At 34.9% G+C, this 23601-nt stretch overlaps 2 protein-coding genes across 2 annotated transcripts; both read right to left on the bottom strand.

Annotated features, from left to right (window-relative positions):
* Positions 1 to 566: 566 nt before the first annotated feature.
* On the bottom strand, positions 567 to 1979 carry LOC115224472 (UDP-glucuronosyltransferase 2A1-like). Its single transcript, XM_029795382.2, has one exon. The coding sequence runs from the start codon at positions 1977 to 1979 to the stop codon at positions 579 to 581; it is 1401 nt and encodes a 466-aa protein (XP_029651242.1). The 3' UTR covers positions 567 to 578.
* Positions 1980 to 5633: 3654 nt separating this feature from the next.
* LOC115224471 (retinol dehydrogenase 13-like) lies at positions 5634 to 12161 on the bottom strand. Its single transcript, XM_029795381.2, has 2 exons — positions 12028 to 12161; positions 5634 to 6726 (listed from the first exon to the last, which is right to left on the bottom strand). Exons 1-2 carry the CDS (start codon positions 12159 to 12161, stop codon positions 5823 to 5825), a joined length of 1038 nt encoding a protein of 345 aa, XP_029651241.1. The 3' UTR covers positions 5634 to 5822.
* Between the last annotated feature and the right edge of the window lie 11440 nt (positions 12162 to 23601).

Below are 23601 nucleotides of genomic sequence, written 5' to 3'. Positions count from 1 at the left end.
AAATGGATCTCAAAAATCTTTTGAAATATTACTCAGCAATGAGTTGTCGGTTGTCACTGAAAGTTCACTTCTTGGACTCCCATCTGGATTTCTTTACAGACAACCTTGGAGCAGTGTCTGATGAACATGGTGAAAGATTTCACTAGGACATTACTGCTATGGAGAAATGGTACCAAGGCTTCTGGAGTGACAGTATGCTGGCTGACACTTTACCATGACCAATCAGATCAGGAACACTGCAGGAAATACAAATCACAATGTTCCTAACTCTGTTGTTCTAACTTTGTCGGTTTGTCCGACCCATTTTATTTGTGTATTCACTCTTTGTAGAATGAGAGTGATGATTTTTTAACTCAATAAACTCATTTACTTTCTAAAAATAATATCTCCTTATTTATTACGTTAATGATTTCATATAAATACAAATATGTAAATATTTGCATGTATCTACTGAAAAACTGATACGTGATGCATACAAATGGAGTGAAATTTTGAAATTAGCATAAATAATTAGTCTAAAACAAATTGAAATTAGCAAAAATAATTAGCCTACGTATTTAAGCTTACCAAAACATAATTTAGTCAACCTTCGTTTTCTTCTTACAAAAAATAGTTAAACATTTTTTCCCAATTAGACAGGTCAAATATATCAAAAGTGATATTACTGCAAATATAGGAGCCAATACATCGATCATTAAAAATTCATACAATCGACTGCCTTGACACGGAGACTTTAAATATTCTCCACCGTATTTCAAGATGTGATCAATGTGTCGGGCTGATTTCTTCGCTGGATATTCGGGTCGGGAGTGAAATATTTCACTCGCTCTTTTAATTTTCTCAGAATATGTTTTGTTTTCAATTAGTTCGTTTATTTTCTCTATTAATTCCTCCGGAGTAAAGTTCTCTATGTCTAGAGACAATCCGTATCCTTTCTCGGTCATTCTGCGAGAGTTATAAAACTGGTCTAAAAACAAAGGTATCCCCAGCATTGGCACCCCATGGAACAAAGCTTCAAACTGACCGCTGTTCCCACAATGAGTAACAAATAATTTTGTCTTAGGATGGCCAAGCAGATCGTTTTGTGGTACCCAATCACTGATATAAATATTCTTATGAGAAAACGATGTTTTCTCCTGTCTCCACACAACATCATATTTTATTTGTTTCAATGCAGTTTGTAGTTTTTCTAATTGAACAACAGGGAAATCCTTGATATTACTGCCAAATGACACCACAACTATTCCATTCTTCGACGCATTTACGAATTTCACTAATTCTCCCTTCAAAGGCAATGATCGTTTTGTAGCTAGACCACCAACGTATCTTACATTTGGAAGTTGTGGTAGAGGATAATCTAGAAGTACATCTTTTTCAATAAGATAAAATTGTGCCTGATGTAGCAAATCTGTGAATGAAATATCAGGTTCGTCTTTCGCATATGTCTTGACGCTGTGTACAGGCGCTCCAATAGGAGGAATGGTGTAGTCTACAAGAGCAACCAAAGTATTGATTATCTTTTCCGAATATGTCGTCTTGCTCGAGGATCCGATGAAACTATTTGGAAAAACATTGGGAAGCCATGGAATGCGATGAAGACTAGGAAATATCTCAGATCCTGTGAGAACAAATGGAATTGACAATTGACGGGCAATTATTGTAAGACAATTTGTCGAAAACAGTCCATTAATAACAGCTAAACTAGCATTGACCGCTCGCAGGGTTTCGATCCATTTCTCATCCTTCAGAATTCTATCACATATCAGAGGAATTAAAGTCAAAACCCTTCTTATCACAAATATTCGTTTTGATACTATTTTCTGCTGTGCGTGAGAAAAGGTTTTTCTAAGTTCTGGGATCTCGTCCATGGAAAGGATATTCATGTTTTGTTCCTTTTGGAAAGTTTTAGTGAGTTTTGTATTTAGTATAAAATAGTTATTGTGTCCATACTTTGATAATTCGTTTGCTATAGAAATCATTGGGTTTACGTGGCTACAGAAAGGCCATGCTAAGTATAGAATATTTTTACCATTAACTATCGGTAAAAACAAAACAGTGTACAGCGCCGGTAGACTGATGAACAAATACTTCATCATTTCTTCTGAAGATGTGACTTGAAATAACCAAGATATTCCACCGTATGTCTATATATATAAGCCGCACACTCTATGTTCGTATCCTTCCACAACTTCTACGTAAATGTTATCAGAATCATAACAAGTCTTCTTAAATGATAAAAGGCAAAGATCAATGTCGTTTGAATGCGAGATGTCCATTGGTTGTTTAAATGTGTCACAAAATAAGATTGCTGTGACACATGGCTCTGGGTTCAATCCCACTGCATCGTCTACTATAGTCTCGGGCCGACCAAAGCCTTGTCTTTTTTTTTTCCTTTTTTTTTCTTTTTTTTTCTTCTTTTTTTCTTTACCCTGCTGGCATGGGTTGGACGGTTTGACCAGCTCTAGCAAACTGGAAGGCTGCACCAGACTCCAGTGTGATTCAATATGGTTTCTACAGCTGTATATATATATATATAAACAAATCAAATTGCGATAAAATAAAAATAATTATAATCGCTGGTATTTCTAACAGCGCCGGTAGACTGATGAACAAATACTTCATCATTTCTTCTGAAGATGTGACTTGAAATAACCAAGATATTCCACCGTATGTCTATATATATAAGCCGCACACTCTATGTTCGTATCCTTCCACAACTTCTACGTAAATGTTATCAGAATCATAACAAGTCTTCTTAAATGATAAAAGGCAAAGATCAATGTCGTTTGAATGCGAGATGTCCATTGGTTGTTTAAATGTGTCACAAAATAAGATTGCTGTGACACATGGCTCTGGGTTCAATCCCACTGCATCGTCTACTATAGTCTCGGGCCGACCAAAGCCTTGTCTTTTTTTTTTCCTTTTTTTTTCTTCTTTTTTTCTTTACCCTGCTGGCATGGGTTGGACGGTTTGACCAGCTCTAGCAAACTGGAAGGCTGCACCAGACTCCAGTGTGATTCAATATGGTTTCTACAGCTGTATATATATATATATAAACAAATCAAATTGCGATAAAATAAAAATAATTATAATCGCTGGTATTTCTAACACAAGCCATATATTTTCCATATATCAGTACATTAAGGCGAAATATGTGCTAGGAACACAGAAGCTTGATAAATTTAGTGAAATGAAGATAAAAACATTTACTAACTCGGTTATTCTCAGACTGCAGTTTCTTTCTTTTCAGCAATAAAGATAATTTATTTGCTCAGGGAGAATTCGTCAGTGAGAGCCCTGTTTTTCTGAGATCCTAACTCACTAGAAGCATGTGCTTCTAATGATTTACTCTCTCTAACTAATCATGTCACTGCGCAGACTCCGAACGTCCCGACAAAACTAGGGATTTCTGGTATATCGTCTAGCGCTCAAATTATCGAGAAATATGTAAACAAATCAAATTGCGATAAAATAAAAATAATTATAATCGCTGGTATTTCTAACACAAGCCATATATATATATATATATATATATATATATATATATATATATTCATGTGTGTGTATACACACACACATATATGGTGTATATTTGAAGTTGCTAGATGTGGGCTTTTGTTAAGTTACTTTATTACTGAGTACTATCTACTCTGAGTATATAAATACAACACACAGTAGGTACTTGATGTATATGTATATACATACATACATTCCTCATAGAGTGTGTATGTATGTGTATAACCCAAAAAGACTCCAAAATAGTGTGTCTATGGGAAAACCTGATTTGATTTTCAAAATCTGCATCTCAATGGAAGAGTATTCAGTAATGATTAATCAAAAAATATAATTTGTTACAAGAAATAATCCACCTTTTAGATCAACAAATCTCCCACTCTCTAATCTGTTTCCACGAGGCTCTCTCTTTTATGCCTTCCCCTCTCTAAATATATTTACCACCCTATCACTCTCTGTATATGTATCTCTCTCACACATGCTGTCCCTCTCTCTCTCTCTCTCTCTCTCTTCATATGATATGTAATCGCTTTCATTTTGTTTATATCTTCACCTTTCTAACTCTCTGTGTATGTATATCTCTCACACTGTGAGTATGTGTGTGTTTGTGAGTCAGTGTGTGTGTGTAGGAAATTTCATTAGGGTGTCTCTCTCTCTCTCTCTTCATGACATGAAACTGCTTTCATTTTGTTTAAAACATCATTTTGTAATGTTTATTTTCAATTTATGATAGACAACTATTGCTTACGAAATGCTACCTTCCAAATCCTGTTTTCTGACAAGATAAAATTTATCAAACTTTAAACCTCTATAACATTTTTGTTAAATTTTTCTGGAATAAATGAATCACAAAATCAAATTCACATGAAACAGTACATCAATATACCAAATTTGAAATTTTCACTTAATTTTAAAACTTTAAAATCTGTGACAGCAACAGAAAAGATTTCTTCCTCTATTTGTCTACCTCTTTCAGTTATGCTTTTTTCATTGTAAACTTTCCCCCTCTCTATATATATTTACCACTTTCTCACATTCTTCATATATGTATATTGCTCATGGTGTGTGTGTGTGTGTGTGTGTGTGTGTGTGTGTGTATGTCAGGAATTTCATTAGGGCAACAAAGAATAAAAACCCTTACAAAGCATCAGCAGCAAGCTAAGAGAAATCTTTACATCTATGCACCAAGTGGAAAATAAAAAAACTTAGTTTATTGATGCATTATAAATTGCCCCAAATAATGCAGAAATCTGTCCTGATCAAGAGGCCTGTCTGTCAGAGAAGACATGGTCTGGCACAGAACCCCCAAAAAATTGAAATAAAGGCATTCTATTGTGAAGATTGTACAGTATATATATGCACATGTGTATGTCTGCTTGCATATTTGTAGACAAAAGTGTGCACATGTGTGCATACATGTGTATATAAGTTCCTTTAGTGAAGTCAATCAAGCAACAGAAATATTTTTTAAGAGATGGAAAGTGAAAGTAATTCAGCAGAAGCTACAAGAACAATAATAATAATAATAATAATGATGGTGATGGTGATGATGATAATAATAATCATTGCTTTAGAATGAATTTGGAGATAATTGTCAGTTTGATAAATGATTCAATCAACAGTATAACAGAAATAATGTGGCTAGTAACAAAAATTATAATTTTACAAGCTATTGACTTCATCTTTAGTGTGCATACTTAATATTTACATGGTTTTACAATTAGCTTGATCTCAAATCATCACCATCAGGTGTTTCATTCATGGATGTGTACGCATAATTCTAGACTGAATTTTATCTAGGAGCCATTATTTATAGACTAAAAGTAAGCTTAGAGACAAGAATGCTGTTTCACTTACTTTAGTGATAAAAATTCCTAGCTGCAACCCAATCATGACCCAACCACATATATGATCTGGAGAATGGAACTTGATGACAATCAGAGATCAGATCGATTCTATTGTAAATATTGTAATAAAAAAAAGAAACCACAATGTAATGCAGATGTAAATATTGTGAATGGGGTATAACTATACGAGCTAAAGAAGAGTTATTTGTCTGAAATATTATATGTAAATCTTATCAACAACATATTTCAGGCATTTAAATAATTACTAAGAGTTTGAAAATGAAAAAAAAATATCAAAATATCAAATTAAAAACATTCTAGAGTAAAAAAATAAAGAGAGAAATCAAGTACCATTTCAAAACTGATGGAAACCAAAACTTTTGTGTTAATATGTATATGTGTTTGTGCGTGTTTGTGTATAGCTATGCTCTAGTGAGAGGCAAAAGCAGTAAAGAACATTATTCAACTTTTCAATTTTAAATCTGCCCATTTCAAACTTTCTTCCCATAATTTTTTCTGGATATCTTCATCCTGAGTAGTCTCGTGCCAATTAACTGGACAACATTCTACAAAATATTTTCCACTTGTATTTCCTAAGGCATCTTCAAGAGCACAAAACATCATTGTGTTGATTCCATCTTCTGGTTTCTGGAACATGTACCATATAAATGATGAAAAACACATATTGATAAAAGAATGTGCACGGAAAGGCATATGGCAGTATAAATTGGTGTTTATAATTCCTGGATTTATACAGTTAACGATCACTTGACTACCTTCCAAGTATTTTACCAATGTTATAGTAAACATAGCAACTGCCAACTTGAACTGTGCATAAGCATGCCCAGGGTTATAATCTTCATCATGGTTTAAATCATCAAAATTTATGCTTCCCAGTTGGTGGGCATGTGCTGTGATGTTGACAATATGAGTTGGTGCTGAGGCTTTCATGGTATCCAGTAAAAGATGTGTAAGCAAAAACGGCCCCAGGTAATTCACAGCAAACTGCATCTCAAATTTATCTGTAGACAAGGTTTTTGGACACATCATCACACCAGCATTATTAATAAGAATGTGCAGCTGAGATTCACATTTTTTAAATTCTTCAACAAACTTCCGAACAGAATCAAGGGAACTTAGATCACAATGTAAAGCTGTCATATTAGTATTATTTGTCTTTTTCTGGATTTCCTGGGCAATTTTTTGGCCAGCTTCAATATCCCGACATGCCATTATGACATGAGCTCCTCTTGAAGCAAACTCAGAAGCAGCAGCTTTACCCATTCCTGAAGTTGCTCCTCTCACTAGTACTGTCTCTTTTTTCAGTTGCTTTTTGCCCTGATACGGTGTTCCCCGTAAATATTGCCTGAAATTTTAATTTTGTTGACCAGTGTAATTAGTTTTAGACTAATTATTTATGCTGATTTCAAATTTTGTTGACCAGTGTAATTAGTGAATTCAAATAAATAAGGAACCGAGTTTGATATGCGTGGCCAAAGGGAATGATGGCTGTCTTTCAGTTTCTGTCAACCAAATCCACTCACAAGGCTTTTGTTGGCTCAAGAATATAGTAGAAGACACAAGCCCAGGATGCCACACACTGGGAATGAACCCAGAACCATGTGGTTGAAAAGCAAACTTCTTACCATACAACCATGTCTGTGCCATATGTGTGTGTGTCTGTGTGTGTTTGTACATTTGTGCACACAACGATAACCTAGCATGATCACCTTTCCTTGTAATTTTGACAGAGTATTCAAAATATCTGTGTGTGCATATATTATATACATATATATATATATATATATATATATATATATATATATATATATATATTATATATATATGTGTGCAGGTGGCACGTAAAAAACACCCACTACACTCGCGGAGTGGTTGGCGTTAGGAAGGGCATCCAGCCGTAGAAACACTGCCAGATCTGACTGGCCTGACGAAGCCTTCCAGCTTCACAGACCCCAGTTGACCCGTCCAACCCATGCTAGCATGGAAAACGGACGCTAAACGATGATGATACATATATATATATATATAATATATATATATATATATATATATATATAGTAAGCAATAAAGGGTTTAGCAACGAATTGCCTTACCACATACCGAATTTAGAAATAGCAGTCAAAGAGTTATAGCTATTTCTTCTACTAAAAAGGGAGATCTCAGTAAAAACAGCAATTGGAAGGCAGACACAAACAGGTATATATATATATATATATATATATCCATTTCTGAAGAAGCAACACAGACTTGTCACTCATAAATAAGCATTAAAACCAGAAAGAAAAAAAGAAACAAACTAATATTCTATTTTATGATATGACAAAGGTTAAGCAGATCTAATGTCACCAAGGTTAAAGTATATCTGCTGCACCAAAATTAAAATCCTTGATGAGAACCAGTAATTTCATCTCCAATCAATCATAGAATTGTCTGGTTTAAAAGAACACAAACAGACATCTTTGCCAACGTCTTTTGTATTTGTAAAACTGTAATCAATTCTAAGTTTTTGAAGATACACAGAAGAACTGAAGACTGAAAACTGCTTGAGGAATCGGTAGCACGGAACATTTACTTCTGTGATATCATTGCCAATCTATTTAAGGTTACTGACCTCCTCACAACTTCGATATGGTTAGTTCTGAAAATAAGAAGCACTTTTTTTTTTGTCTTGAAATTATTGCTTTGTGAGAATCTATTTTTCTCTTTAATTCGGTTAATGGTGAAACGATGTGATAGAGTTTAACCGTTCAGCATTCACATCACTCTGTCGAGTGTTATGCTTATTTGTTCATAGTTTTGAATTAATCATGAATTATTTTGCTGTTTTGAGGTTTCAGTGATGTGATTGTTTATTTTTATAATGACATTGTGTCGGGTAGGTGTGAGAAGCCTGAACTGGCTAGTTTGAACATAAAATGGTTAGAATATGTGGTAGAGCCTGCACCATACCTCTGACACACACACAATATAAGTAAATAAAAATCTCATTCCTTCAAATAAAATCTTCAAAAATGAAAAGAAAAAGCAACTAAAATCTAGAGAATGTAATAATTTATGGTAAAATGCAGGTCAAAATATAAATTGCCTGCTTTTAATTTTTTTTCTCTGACTTTTGAATATAACCAATTCCTTCTTAAACAAATGGGTTTAGCTAAAATTTCAAGCAAGGGACTAAATTACTAATTAGGGATCTATCATAATTAGCTGTGTAGTTTGTGAAGACTCAAAATAAATGTCAGATAATAATCATAGGTAATGGGGGGGGGGTGATGGTGGAGGTTATTCAAATTGGTCGAATCCCCTCTGGCTATGTGTGTGTGAAATACACAAGGTCTTTTTTTGATATTTGAAAGACAGAAATGTCATTGTTACCAAAGTTCACGAAGGAATCTGTCAGTGCAAACAAGTAAAATATGATAAACGAAGTTTTTTTTATCACCAGAATAGAATAAAGAAAAAAAAATTAAATAATAAAATAGTAAAGAATTAGCAGAAATAGTCATGGAATATGGGAAATTATGTCAAGAATATGACTAAACTGAGTTCTTTTTACTTTAATTTTTCAAACAAGCTGTTTTAAAAGATATAAACAATACTTGCAGACATCTTCTATCACTTATTGCGTGTCTTTTATCTTTTCCTTGTTTCAGTCATTAGACTGTGGCCATGCTGGGGCACCACCTTGAAGAATTTTGGTAGAGTGAATCAACCCCATTACTTATTGCTTTTTAAGAGCCTGGTACTTATTCTTTCAGTTTCTTTTGCCAAACTGCTCAGTTCGAGGGACATAAATACACTAACACTGGTTGTGAAGTGGTGGTGGGAGACAACCAGACACAAAGACACACACACATATGTACATGTGTGTGTATATAATATATATATCATCTTCATCATCTTCGTTTAGCGTCCGCTTTCCATGCTAGCATGGGTTGGACTATATATATCTATATATATATGCGTGTGTGTCTATGTATATATATATATATAATTTTAATAATAATTATTACCTATGAGGTTTTTATTCCCATGCCAGCCACTTGATATGATTGGTATTTTAAATAATGATCTTATCCTTATTTATATAAATTTATATATATATATATATAAATAAATAAGGATAAGATCGTTAATTTAAATTAAATAACGATCTTATCATGTGGCCAGCATGGAAATAAAAAACCTTCAAAGGTAATAATTATTATTAAAATTATAATTTAGGGTATCTACAAGATACTGCCATGCTGAAAATAGCAGCGAAGATCTGACTCTAAAACCACATTAAATGCCCGTACAGCACAAGAAGAGAAGACAAAAAGACAAAATAAAACTAGTAAAAAATTACTGGATAATATTACTTCATGTGCTGTATGAACATTTAATGTGGTTTTAGAGTCAGATCTTGGCTGCTATATATATATATATATATATATACACACACAATATATAACCGATGGAAAGTGGTTCACTCACTACAGCTGTTATAGACTTTTTTTTCTTTTGATGAATGGAGTGATTACATCATGTGGAAAAAACTGTTTCCATCAGGTGAATATATGCATGAATGAAACATTTTAAAAAAACATTCCAATGAATCCCAGTACGTGCCATTTCATGATTCCCTGGTGAACTTTGGTCAGAGAATGATTCTCAGATTAAATTCAAGTCCAACTCCGAAAATACACTTTGCTTCCACATAATTATCTTTTCTCTGCCATGAGTGTTGGACAAGGCTAAAAACAAGGAAAAAAACTAAAAAATCGATTTTATTAAACCCTACAATTTGTCTGTCACTTTCACAACTGTTCTAACAGACGATATATTTTATCACATTTCCATTAACAACAACACAGCTGCCAAGTAACTTTGAAAAATATCATTTTCCTCCACATTTCGGTTGTGGTTTATTGAGCAAGATGAGAGAACAAAAGGCTTCCGTGTGTTGTTGATTATAGTAACATATTAGCCAAGATCTGATTCACAATTATAACCATCCTCAACTGTGTATATTATTACTATTTCTGTTTCAGTCCATAAATCACTGGTTTTGAATGGCCACCACTGTCCGGACAGACAGTTCATGATGAATTAATTTGTTGTTTCCACAGGACAACAGCTGTTTGATTTTGTCGTTACTATTTGTGATTAGGTTGTTAATAAGTTGAAATATAACCTGGGATCGAACTTGTTTTTAGATTAGATTGAAATTTGATATTATAATGGTTTGTTATAAGCATGAAATCATTTTATGTAAACATTTTAAAACATGGAGAATGTAATTATTATTACTAAATCAGCAAGCTTGCAGAACTTAGCATGCCAGACCAAATGCTCAGCGGCATTTTGTCCATCTTTGCATTCTCAGTTCAAATTCCGACAAGGCCAACTTTGTCTTTCATTTTGGGGTCAATGAAATTGGTGCCAGTCAAACAATAAGGTTCATGTAATTGACCAGCCCCATTATATAAAATCTCAGGTCTTGTGTTTATAGTAGAAAGGATTTCTGGGTAGATTTAATGAATTAACCCCACCGGCTTAAATTGCTGAACTGGTCTCAAAATTTGAAACAATTATAATCTCGTTTTTCAGTAAAATAATCGTCCATACCAAGTGTTTGGGAATCTGAGATTGTTGTTTCTGAAACTAGAAAAAATACTTGAAAGACTGTAAAGTGATAGCACAGTTTGTTGATACATTAAAGTGCCAGAAATTTTAACCAGAGTTGCCATGTGAACACAAATACTAACTGCATAATCAGAGATGCTAGACTCCGCCTTACTTTCTAGGAGATACGGCAAACATACAAAATGACCTTTTCCAGGAGTAAAAGCTGCAAATTGTTACATTATTTATACATTAAGACTAGTAGACATGCTGAAGAATTTCTGTATAAATTTTCTCCATTTCATTTGTTAATCAAGATACAGAGAGAGAGAGAGAGAGAGAGAGAGAGAGAGAGAGAGAGAGAGAGAGAGAGAGAGAGAGAGAGAGAGAGAGAGAGAGACAGACAGACAGACAGAGACAGAGACAGACAGAGGTGGGGTGGAATCCTGCATTTAAATTATATAAAGCAACATCATTAAATATTAATTCTTTGTAAGTTTGGCATAAGGCTAGCAATTTTAAGGGAGTGGGTAAAAGTGACTACTTCAATTCCTGATATCTAATTTATCGACTTTGAAAGGACGAAAGGCAAAGTCGACCTCGGAGGAATTTGAACTCAGAATGTAAAGAGCTGGAAGAAATGCTGTTAAATATTTTATATGACCTGTTAATGATTCTACCAGAGTGCTACCTTGCAATTAGATATAAATAATAAAAAGAGTCCAGGAAAAGTCGTGATGGCCTGTTTCAGCAAAAGTATTTCATGAAGAACCCAGCCCGGAATATGGATCCCATTAGGTGGGGGCAGGGAGAGCGGTCAATAAGTAATATTTACTGCATTTTTGACATTGAGGAAAAATATTCTTGCAAATGTTCACTAGCTTACAAAAACTATACCAGCTGAGCAAATGACCTTTAAATGCACTAAAAACACTAACATATTGAAAACACTATTTCAGAAAACTATCACCGTTCCCTTTGAGCAGATACAAGACGGATTTAGATGGGGCAAAATGAATAAGAGAAGACAAGATAAATTTACCTCTTCAGTTCTCCAGAAATTAATGATATGAAATTAATGAAACCCGACTTAATATGAAAACGACATAAAAGATTCTCAATAGCTTCTTCATCATCTTCTGGAATGGCACTCTTCCTGATATATTTATACACCATGCAATCAAAGAGAAGAAATTATTGAAATTAAGCATTACTCAATTAGCACCAATTTCGACATTTTTATGAAAAGTGAAAATTATCAAATTAAACATTAGTGTGGGAAAGAGAAAAACACCCAAGATTATCCTGATATTTTATTAGCAACCACAATTGCGATTGGATCAAAGTTGGAAAGTTTCTTGAAAAAAGGAAAGAGTAGCTGTTACCTGACTGTTTGAAACTATTTCAACTTCAACAACAACTATGCTGACCGAATTTTACTCCCAAAGACGATGCCCATTGGTGTAGAAGTTGACAGAAAATTTCTTGTACAGGTACACAATCCTTTATCCAGAAATCTAAAACCCAGAAAGTCCCCCAAATAGAATGCTTTTGTGGAGAGATGAGCACATCATAATGGTGCCATTTGGTGCACAAACAGCTGATCACTGTGACCTGCTCACTCAGGCATAATGCGGCAATGCTTGGCAGGTCGGCCACCACTTATGACCAAGTGTCAGTTGTGGCTCAGCACTCGTAGAAAGAAGACATTTATTTGCTGTTGTTTCATGTTGTTTCTTGTGACCTTGTATATAATTTACCCTGAAAATGTCAAAGGGAATTGCAGATACTCCAATGGATAACAGTGAGAAAAAGAAAAGGAAACATCATTGTCAATAACGCAGAAAGTGAAGTTACTAGAAAAAACTCGATCATGGTGTGTCTGTGTGGTGGCTCACTGAAGAATATGGTGTTGGAAGTAGACAGTGCATGACAGAAAGACGAATTACTGAAGTTTTATAGTGAGAGGGATGATCACAAACTTAGGAAAAATAGAAAAAAACTACATAGAGCAAAAAAGGAAGATCTTGACTGTGTGGTGATTGAATGAAGTCAACAATGAAGAAGGGAACCATATGTCATTGGGTGGGTTTTTATTGCTAGAAATAGCAGGCAAATATCTGTTGAGTCATATTCTACTGTACTCTAGAAATGTAGTTCTAGATATTCTGTTCATGAAAACTTATGAAATGGCTCCAGCTGGAATGCCTTTGACGGAGCTAACCAACCACAAGCTAGGGTTTTACTATTTTACGTTTGGTCATTTGGGTACTTTTATCAGGGACCATAAGGGATTCCCTCGTTTGGCCTATGCTGGATTCTATTTTTAATGCAGATCACTTTTATTTAGTTTTCCATTAAAGAAAATCTCTTCATATTAAAGTATTTAAGAAACAAAACGAAATCAAATTAAATCGATGGTCCAGTCGTGTAGTTGTCCAAATTATGGAAATAATTATTATATTTAATATTAAAATTATAATATTTCACTAGTTTGAAAAATCGATCAAACATTTTACGCATTATCGATTATTAAACATTTAACTAGCGTGTAGTTTGGCTGACTGTCTGCTCTCTTATATGTACAACATTCGAAAGATCGCAGAAAAAGAATTCATATAACTAGCATTTGTCGTGTGCGCGTGTGTAAAAGCGCCGTTGTTTAATTCTGAAACTTTGAATTCTATTTCATTCAATATCTGAGTTTCCTTCTATTGTATGTTTCAGATATTTTCTTCCAATTTACAGAGCTTTCTTACATTAAATTAAAATTAATCAATAAAATAAATGTCTAATCACAGAATCACAGAATCTAATCACGGAATCACAGACTTTGAGGAAAGGACAGAATTGATCGAATTGACTACAAGTTCTTAACAGGTGGTTTATTTTACAGAAATAAGCTGCAGTCGATCTATAAAATCGCCAGAGAGCAACCAAAATGTCTTGAAGGCGATTTATTCGGAGACAAAATTCCTGCAGAGTTTAGTGATGGTCTTTAATGTTCTGAGTTCAAATCCCGCTGAGGTCAACGTTGCTTTTTGTTCTTCAGTGGTCGATAAAATAAAATGCCAATGAAGTATTGGATCGATTTAATATTCCTGTAAAGCATTGTAAATGTGAATGGAATTATTATACTCGAATAGACGTGATATTGATTAACCAATGTTTGTTTCGGGAAGAACATTTTATTAACAGACTTTTCCGTGTTGAGTCAGACATGAAAACTAATTTTGTGACCCCCCAAATATAATCAATGTTGCCTTCTGCTCCTAGAAAAACACAAAGTCTCAAAGTAAGGAAAATGACTTCCCTTTCATCAATATTAAACCGTTTTCATCCTTTTCGGATCGATAAAATAAGTACCAGTTGAACAATGAGGTCAATATAATCAACTGAGCCCCCACTTCTGAAATTGCTGGCCTTGTGTCAAAATGTGAAACCGATATTAAATTCTTTTCAGTCTTTTCGCTTCTCTTTCCTTGAATTTCCATCTTTAAAAAATCTACCTTGAATTTCTGTTTTTATTTTATTTTCTTCTTCAATCAAGGCGAATGAAGACAAGATAACAAGCAGAATCTTTACATTTCTTCATTTTCACCTTCGACAGAAGACTTGCTTCGCTACCGACATTTCTATGGCCTCAGTTGTTGCAAACAGTCCTTTATATTCGTTTTATTTTTTATTTTAGACAAAAATTTATTTAAAACAAAACAAAAAATAGTTGGAGATTATCCCGTTGGGAATATATAATTCGGTTAATTGCTCAATTAGTGAATTAACAAGATTAAGAGTTCGGTCAGTGACATTATATCAAACGTTGCTAAAATTTCGTAACCAATTGGTTGTATTGAAAGTTTTGGAAACAAAATAATATATTTTTGAAAAAAAATTTATAAAAAGTGCTGGAAACAATAAAAAACAAAAACTGCTTGATTTATGAGAGACGAAAACAAGAAAAAAAGGGGTGGAAAAAGGCTCAGTTTTTCAAGAAAGTTGTGTACGGAAATAGACGGAAATGCACGACCATTTCTGTTGTCTGGTAAATCGATGATTGTTCGCAAGAGAGGAACTGTGAAGGCAATTAATTGGTAATTATATCGATATTATTGATATTTATCTGCTATATTTTATTGATACAGTTTTATAACACTTGTATTTGCAATCTTTAATCATTTTCTAACACACAAAAGACCAAAATAGTTTTTATTCGTCCAAAATAAAATTTACAATAATGTCGCCAAAGGAGGTTTCTTAAACTTGGCCAATTTTTGGGTATTTAGACACATTAAACCGGGTCAGTAATTAAACTAGAGGATTTTTCATTGTCGCTTAGCCGCAGGACATTTTTGTTTCAGGAAATTTATGATTAAAGACGTTCCAACCGTACCATCTTCCATTTATTCAGACACGGTGTACCTAGGATCACAATATTTAATATATTATACAGGACAGTACTTCTTCGTATTCATGGCTATAATTGTTGAAACCACAATTAAAGACAACCGAACTATGACCCTTCCATCTTTTATTCTCAGTCAGCTTCTCTAAAACTAAGAACTTCAGTTCCTTTTGTGAAACAGTAAGGATGTAATTGAGGGAGATTTGGTTGCTATTTCTAACACCCAACCAGAAGCTCCCTCATTAAGCTGATTGCCTACGTATTAATTAGTGATAACATACATTTTATAAAAACTGTCCCACATAATTAGCAGTCAATTACTTGGGTCGATGTAATCACTGCCTTCACCTCCCCAAAATGTTGGTTTTGTGCCCCTTTATCAGAAACCATTGAGGGGACAGGTTGGCAGGATTGCTGCGTGTCGGACGAAAGGTTTACCGGATTTCCTTCGGCCTTTCTATATTCTGAGTTCAAATCCCACCAAGGTCGACTTTGCCTTTCATCCCTTTTAGGGATTGGTAAAGTACCAGTTGAGCCCTGGGGTTGATGTAATTGTCTGTTGCCCTCCCCTAACATTTCGAGCCTTGTTTCTACAGTGGACCCATATAACAGAATTGTTAGCATGCCGGACGAAATGCTTGGCGGTATTTTGTCCGTCTTTAACGTTCTGAGTTCAAATTCCGCCGAAGTCGACTTTGCCTTTCATCCTTTTTCCGGGATGATAAATTAAGTACCAGTTACGCACTGGGGTCGATATAATCGACTTAATCCGTTTGTCTGTCCTTGTTTCTCCCCTCTGTGTTTAGCCCCATGTGGGTAGTAAAGAAATAGGTATTTCGTATGTCTTTAACGTTCTGAGTTCAAATTCCGCCGAGGTCGACTTTGACTCTCATCCTTTCGGGGTCGATAAATTAAGTGAAGTAATCGACTGTCCCTTCCCCACATATTTCAGGCATTGTGCCTTTTATAGAATGGATTCTTGTAGTTATTATTATTATTATTGATGTCAGATAAGGCGACGAGCTGATAAAACCGTTAGCACACCGGACAAAATGCTTAGCGGCATTTCGTCCGTCTTTACATCCCGAGTTCAAATTCTGCCGTAGCTAAGTTTACCTTTCATCCTTTCAGTGTCAATAAAATAAATACCAGTTGAACACGAAACTGCTGGCCTTGTACCAAACTTTTGAAATCAACCTTCTTATTGTTATTAAGGGGGTGAGCTGGCAGAATCGTTACCGTGCCGGGTAAAGTACTTAGTGGCATTTCGTCTGTCTCCAACTTCTGAGCTCAAATTCTGCTGAGGTTCACTTTGTCTTTCATTGTTTTGGGGTTGATAAGATATGCACCAGTTGATCACATAGAGTAATGTAATCAAGTTACCCATCCCCTCAACCATCATTATTCTTTTCTACTCTACGCACAAGGGCTGAAATTTGGGGGAGGGGGGGCAGCCGATTAGATTGACCCCAGTATGCAACTGGTACTTAATTTATCGACACCGAAAGTATGAAAGGTAAAATCGACCTTGGCAGAATTTGAACTCAGAACATAAAGACATTATTATTACTGTTGGTGTTGTCATTCATTAGTCCCTTCTGACTTTAGTGGTCTTCCTACCTGCAAGTGCATATGACTCCTAGATGAGAGAACTACTCATCATGAATGGTATATTTGTTATATGCCCAAACATTTTAGGCTGGACCAAAAAAGGCCCTCTGACTGACAGGTAAATATTTTACTCACCAACACACTTCAACCATTAACCTACCAACATATTGTATCCATTATGTGTTTTTTATCGTTTTTATTTTTTGCCTCTAGGCTTGGCTGTGTGGTAAGAAGTTTATTTCCCAAAAACATGGTTCTGGGTTCAGTGCCACTGTGTGACACTTTGGCCAAGTGTCTTCTACTATACCCTTCGGCCAATCAAAGCCATCTGGCTGGAATTGGTAGACAGAGACTGAAAGAAGCCTGTCATATATATGTATACACATGCACACACACATATAAATGAATGTGTGTGTGTGTGTTTCTGTCTGTTTGTCTCCCATCACTGCTTGACGGCTGGTATTGATGTGATTATGTCCCAGTAACTTAGCAGTTCTGAAAAAGAGATCGATATAATAAAGCATCAAGCTTAAAACATGAATAAGTGCTGGGGTCAATTTGACTAAAATTCTTCATGGCTGCAATCTGACTGAAACCAATAAAAAATCAAAGAACCATTACAATAATTCTTACTTCTCTGAACTAACAAGCTGCGGTTTCTTATGGCACCAAATGTATAGAAATAACTTCAATTCTATTTTCCTCCCCATCTCCTGTTTTAACCAGGAAAAATTGAATACTTGCATTTTTCATAGAAATGGCTCCAGTGTTAGGAGAGTGAAGTTTTCAATTCAGAATGCTCTTTAGAAGAAACCTGATTATGAATATAGGTGGATACATCATTAGATTCCATTGTTGGCTGACAATAAATTCTGATTTTGCAAGAAATGCAAGGAGGTGTTAACAACATAATCTATTGGTGGCATTCTAATGCTGTAAGTTAATTAAAGCACAATCATGGCTAAATTGAAATCCGTCCAATGACACACTTTTTAATTTACTGACAGAGTGAGTGGGAGGTTGGAAGGCATGACACAAAAGTTAGGTAGTTTATCAGGTCAAAATCTTATATTGCAGCATAAATATATTATATTCTAAAGCCATCATTAAGCATTACATTATCAAAGATCTCATTTAAAGATATTTATTATTGTAAACCCATATAAATGAATTCACAATTATACCAAATCTAGCAGGTCGCACATGTTCTGTGAACAATAACAATGTTTATTAAAACATCAAACGGGAAACTAATGAAAATGAATGATTACAGGACAATCAGAAATGTTGATTTAATGAAATTTGGGATTAGAATTAATATTAATTTTACACTATTAATATAACTTGTAGTATATTATGTGTGTTTTGGTTGAACTCTTTAGCATTCAGATCACTCTGTCAAATGCACAGTCATTAATATTGTTTTTAATTAACCATGAGTTATCTTTTAGTTTTCAGATTTTCATGATGTGATGGTTTGCATTTATAATGACATTGTAAAAGCCAGATCTCACTGGTTTGAACATAAAACAAGCAGAATATTTGGGCCAGATATGGTCGGTTTAAAGTCTAATGGGTTAATTCACCGTATTGCAGCCTTGGCTGGTGAAAATCAGAGAGTGAATTACTTGTGTTTATTGCATAAACTTGGAACAGAGATCTTCTGCTGCTATTTTTGTTACCAGAAACTGTTCCATTTGTAGTTTCTGGAATGAGAAAATAAGGAAAGAGAACATTTGTAAACAAGAACGAAATCAGAGAGAGGGATAGACTGCAAGGAATTACATTATCCTTGAAATCTAAATTCTTTACTTATGTAAACTATCTTCATTTCATGTCACGAGATAAGTGCATATATTCGTGTGTAAGTAGAGGGCTTCTTTCCACAGTTACCAGTAGTTATCTTGAGTAAGTTTGGCTTCTTGCAAAATCTTATAAATGTAGTTACACACAACACACATAACGCACATTGCCAGTATAAACACATGCATATGCTTGTATACATGCTATTGTGTGCATTAACAAGCACATGCACACAAATATATATGCACATCTGTGTAGGTATACACATAACTATACATACACACAAGCACACACATTATTTATAAATACAATTGTTCTTTTGCTAAACATGCCCATAGTTGAATTCAAACCACATACACAAACACATCATTACTAAATCTATAATAAGTGGACTCTAAGATATGGCAAGCAGAAATGGCTGGGTAGTAATATATATTTTACAAGAGAACTTTAAGAATTTGATAAAAATGTATTTAATGTAAGGCAAATATTTCAATAAATTTAACAGCATGATGGCAATAATTCTCACATCTCTAGGGCCTTTCAACAGAAACCACTGTACCTATCCAGAAATGACCAAATTCCATTTCTATAGAATGTGAAATGAAATGATTGAACAGTTTTAGAGACTAAGAATGTTGTGTGGAGTAGTAGCAGAGACTAAGAGAAAAATGTGAAGTGGCTAAACATAAGGATTATTGTATCTCAGTGGAAGTAGATGTGGAAATACTGTCCATGTAAAATGGAAGAGTGTTTAAACTATGATAGCACCAGTTTAAAGGTTTCAAGTTCAAATTCACTGCAAAAATTTCCTTACATAGTTGGGTAAGGTACTGAATTCTACAGGCTTTACATACTTGTGCATATACATACAAGAATTCACACACACACACACACACACACTTATATATACACATGCTCGTGTGTGTGTGTTATCATTTAATGTCCATTTTCCATGCTAGCATGGGTTGGATGGTTTGACAGGTGCTGGCCAGTAGAAGAGCTGCCCAGGCTCCAGTCATTTGTTTTGGTATGGTTTCTATGGCTGGATGCCCTTCCTAACACCAACCACTTTACTGAGTGTGCTGATTGCTTTTATGTGGCACCAGCTTGAGTGCATTTTACATAGCACTAGCACCTGCATGACCTCTCAGCTGGGAGAGGGAGTGGAGGCATGGCCAAAAAGACATACCTGTGTGTATATATGGATGGATAGTTATGAATGAATGTGTGTATGTATGTATATATATATCATCATCATTTAATGTCTGTTTCCCATGCTTGTATGAGTTAAACAGATTGACTGGAGATGATAACCCAGAGAGCTACACCAGGTTCCAGTCTATTTTGGCATGGATGCCCCTCACATGTCACTGGCACTGGAGACATACACACCAATATATTTATATATGTGTGTGTACCTGCATATATACTTGCACGTATGTACTTATATACATTCTCAAAAACTACTTAATAAATAGGTGTAGATGTAGCCACATAGTTCAGAAATTTACTTTATAACAATATATTTTGATCACACTATGTGGTATCTTAGGTAAGTATCTTCTCTAACCTTGAGGTGACTAAGATCTCATTAGACGGAAACTGTGCTGAAGCCTGTCATGGATATATATATATATATATATATATATGAGAGAGAGAGATGTTTGTATATGGCTTTTGAGAAGGGATATAAATGTTGGCAAGATATTTGTTTTTTGCATGGAATTACAGGCACTCTCTTGTCCATCTCCCCCATTGAATTCTAGTGACCCTTGAATTAGTCTGTTATAAGTCTATACCAAAAACGATATTGTTCACCAATTATGAAACAAGTGACAGAACAATAAGCAGAAGTAGCTTCTGATTAAGTTTGCCAACTTATTTGATAAGTTAATGAGTGAGGTGATTAGGGATAATGAAGAAATGAAAATATTAATGAAGTGTAGAGCAATCTAAAATCACGATAATGTGAACGATGGCTTATATTCTTATAATGTCACCATACATATGTACATTTTGTGTGTGTATGTATGTGTGTGTGTATGTGTACTAATGCTGGCATTTGGTGGCTCTACTTCTCCCCACCTCTGAATGAAATGGTGATATGAGGTTTACTTTCCTTACTAACATTCTGACCAATCTTATTGCGCTTTTGAAGATCTGTGGAATAATAAAAGTTCCTTACTTGGGTTGATAAGAGAAAGGGCATCTGACGACAAAAAGCTTTATAAAATTTATAAAAAACAAATTTCAGTTTCTTCTCAGTATAAAATGAAATATATAAAATGAAATATATAATCTGTCCAGCTATTATGGAAAACAAAAATGTTTGAATGTGTGCGTGTGTGTATGTATGCATGTATGTATGGTTTTGCATTTATTAAACTGGATCCACCATTTGACGACTAATTTGTATGTGTATACAATATATGCATATGAAACTCAGGGTTGAGTTGTCAACATCCCGTCCATATGCACACACATACACACAATTAAAGCTAATAAGATGGCAGTTGCCAATGTTATATGCTTATATCTTTAACCCATTCTCTGCACCACCCTCCTAACAATGGAAGTTGTGGTGGTGGTTGCGGGTCGTAATGGCAGTAGTACAAGTGGTGATGACAAAGCAAACAAACAAAATCTAAACCTGTTGGTCTTTTATAGATTCAATTTTACAAACCAAATTGAGGGTGGTTTAGAGAGGGAGCGAAGGAGAAAAGTACCTCTCCACTACTTCTATAACCCACCCCAGAACCATGTGACTGTGTGGTAGTTTGTCCCAAATTAAACCAATCGGATTTTTAAGATAGCATTACACAGTTGTCAGTTTGTCTTCTCCTTTGAGTGTCTAGCCTGTCTGTCTGTATGTCCGTTTGCCCGACGACCAACATTAACACTGCTTATATTTAACTAATCTAATTACACAGATATTTCTTCCTTCACAGCCCTCCCCCTGCCCCCTGCCCCCTCCCCCTGATCCTGGTTTTTGGCAGCATTTCGACTTCTTCAACACTTTGGTCTCTTAATGGATTTGTAAATAGCCATTTGTTTGATGCATACGCATACACAAATACAAACATAAACAACATTCGAGTTGAGGCACACACACACACACGCACACACTCTCATATAGACTTGTTTAACACGAACACATACAAGTTGTTATGCATGCACACATACACACACACACACATTTATTGACAGTCTCTTATATAAACAGTAAATCTCAGAAGTACATGTGTGTGCATATACATCTGCACACACATGTACACACACATACAGTCATTGATATTTATTTATATATGAATGTAGGCATTCATATACAAATGCACAGAAACACTCACTGAACAATGTGTGTGTGTGTAAATATATACATACATGCACACACGTGTTTGTGTATGTGTGTTCATGTCTCCTTATCTTGAAATTGTACAAGTAGTGACATTCATTTGCAATATTCTGTAAAAACATGTCTGGCCGTTGGATGTTTGTGTTTAAAGAACTAGAGGAAGTGTTACTTTACACAGAAGTAGGTAAAGGTTAGCTACAGGTAGAGCATCTGGTTGTAGACATTCTTCCTCAGTGAATTTTGTCTGACCCATGCAAGCATGGAAAAGTAGCTGTTGAAACAAAGCTGATGATGGTATTTTCCTTTTTTTTTTTTGTTTGTTTGTTTCGTTTTAATGCCCACTTTTTCATGTTTTCTCACTCTACAACAAATCACTTTTGGACATTTACTCTAACTCGAGAACATAGTATGTCTTTGTTAGGAGTTTTCATGTCTACAGTCTTGGGACAGCTGCACAGTTTGACAGCCCCATCTGTAGGATGTTTTTGTGTCACCACTCATTTGGCTGGCCCTTGGCTCACAATGAGCTCAGTTGTCCTTTGACAAATCCTGTTTTTTGTCCTGCAGAATGTCCACAACACCCTCCTCACCTTGCAAGCCAGGTGAGGGTACCCAGTTTAATTGCCAACCATCTGACCAAGAAATGGGTAGTACTGCATTATGTGGTACTAGTAGCAAGATTTTCCTGACCTCACAGATACACACACATGTACATATGTAAGAGTGTGTGTGTGTTTGTATATATATGTGTGTGTGTGTACGCACACATACACACACATATTTAGAAACTCACCAATTAAGATATAAACGTTTAACATAACACATCAATACAAGTGCACACATTCTTGTGCAGATAGGGCCGTCTTGAAACACAACAACAGCCACTCACACACACACACACAAATTTATACACCTAAGTATATATATCATTTTGTTTATATATATTTGTGGTGTTTTATTAACATGATGTACATAAACAGAGAAATAATGATACACAAATGTTATTGTGAGTACACACCCAGATTTTAAAATAATTACAAGAATGTTATAAACTACAAACCAAATTTGGATGGTTTGAGGCTAGGGAACTGACTGTAAAGGCTTCTCAGGAACTAATGTGTGTCGTATGAAAGTACCCTGCCCTCTCAACAGAGTAAATTGTTAGTATAAAGATATCAGTTGAACATAAGAACCATTTTAGAACTAAGAGAAAACACCTCTGATGTTATACATATAACATCAGCTTCTTCACCTCTAAAAATACTACAACTACTGCTACTACAACCCAAATCTTCCTAATACACATGTAAGTCAAAGGAAAGTGGTACCTTTATTTCTGTAAGCTGGAAAAAAAAACCCCCAGGTTTTATGTTTATTTAAAGTTTTCAACAAAATCCATCAATTGCTGTCAAAATACAAGTATAGATATCCTTTATCTTGTTTCA

This window comes from Octopus sinensis, linkage group LG25 (genome assembly GCF_006345805.1).
Source record: "Octopus sinensis linkage group LG25, ASM634580v1, whole genome shotgun sequence".
NCBI classification, from domain to species: domain Eukaryota; kingdom Metazoa; phylum Mollusca; class Cephalopoda; order Octopoda; family Octopodidae; genus Octopus; species Octopus sinensis.
The sequence above is the reverse complement of the archived record's forward strand: the minus strand, read 5'-3'. Positions and strand labels throughout refer to the sequence as shown.

Coding starts and splice junctions, on each gene's coding strand:
- LOC115224471 (XM_029795381.2), bottom strand. CDS start 12,161: ATGGTGTATAAATATATCAGGAAGAGTGCCATTCCAGAAGATGATGAA. Junction 6,727..12,027: donor ATTTCTGGAGAACTGAAGAG/GTAAATTTATCT, acceptor TTAAAATTTCAG/GCAATATTTACGGGGAACAC.
- LOC115224472 (XM_029795382.2), bottom strand. CDS start 1,979: ATGATTTCTATAGCAAACGAATTATCAAAGTATGGACACAATAACTAT.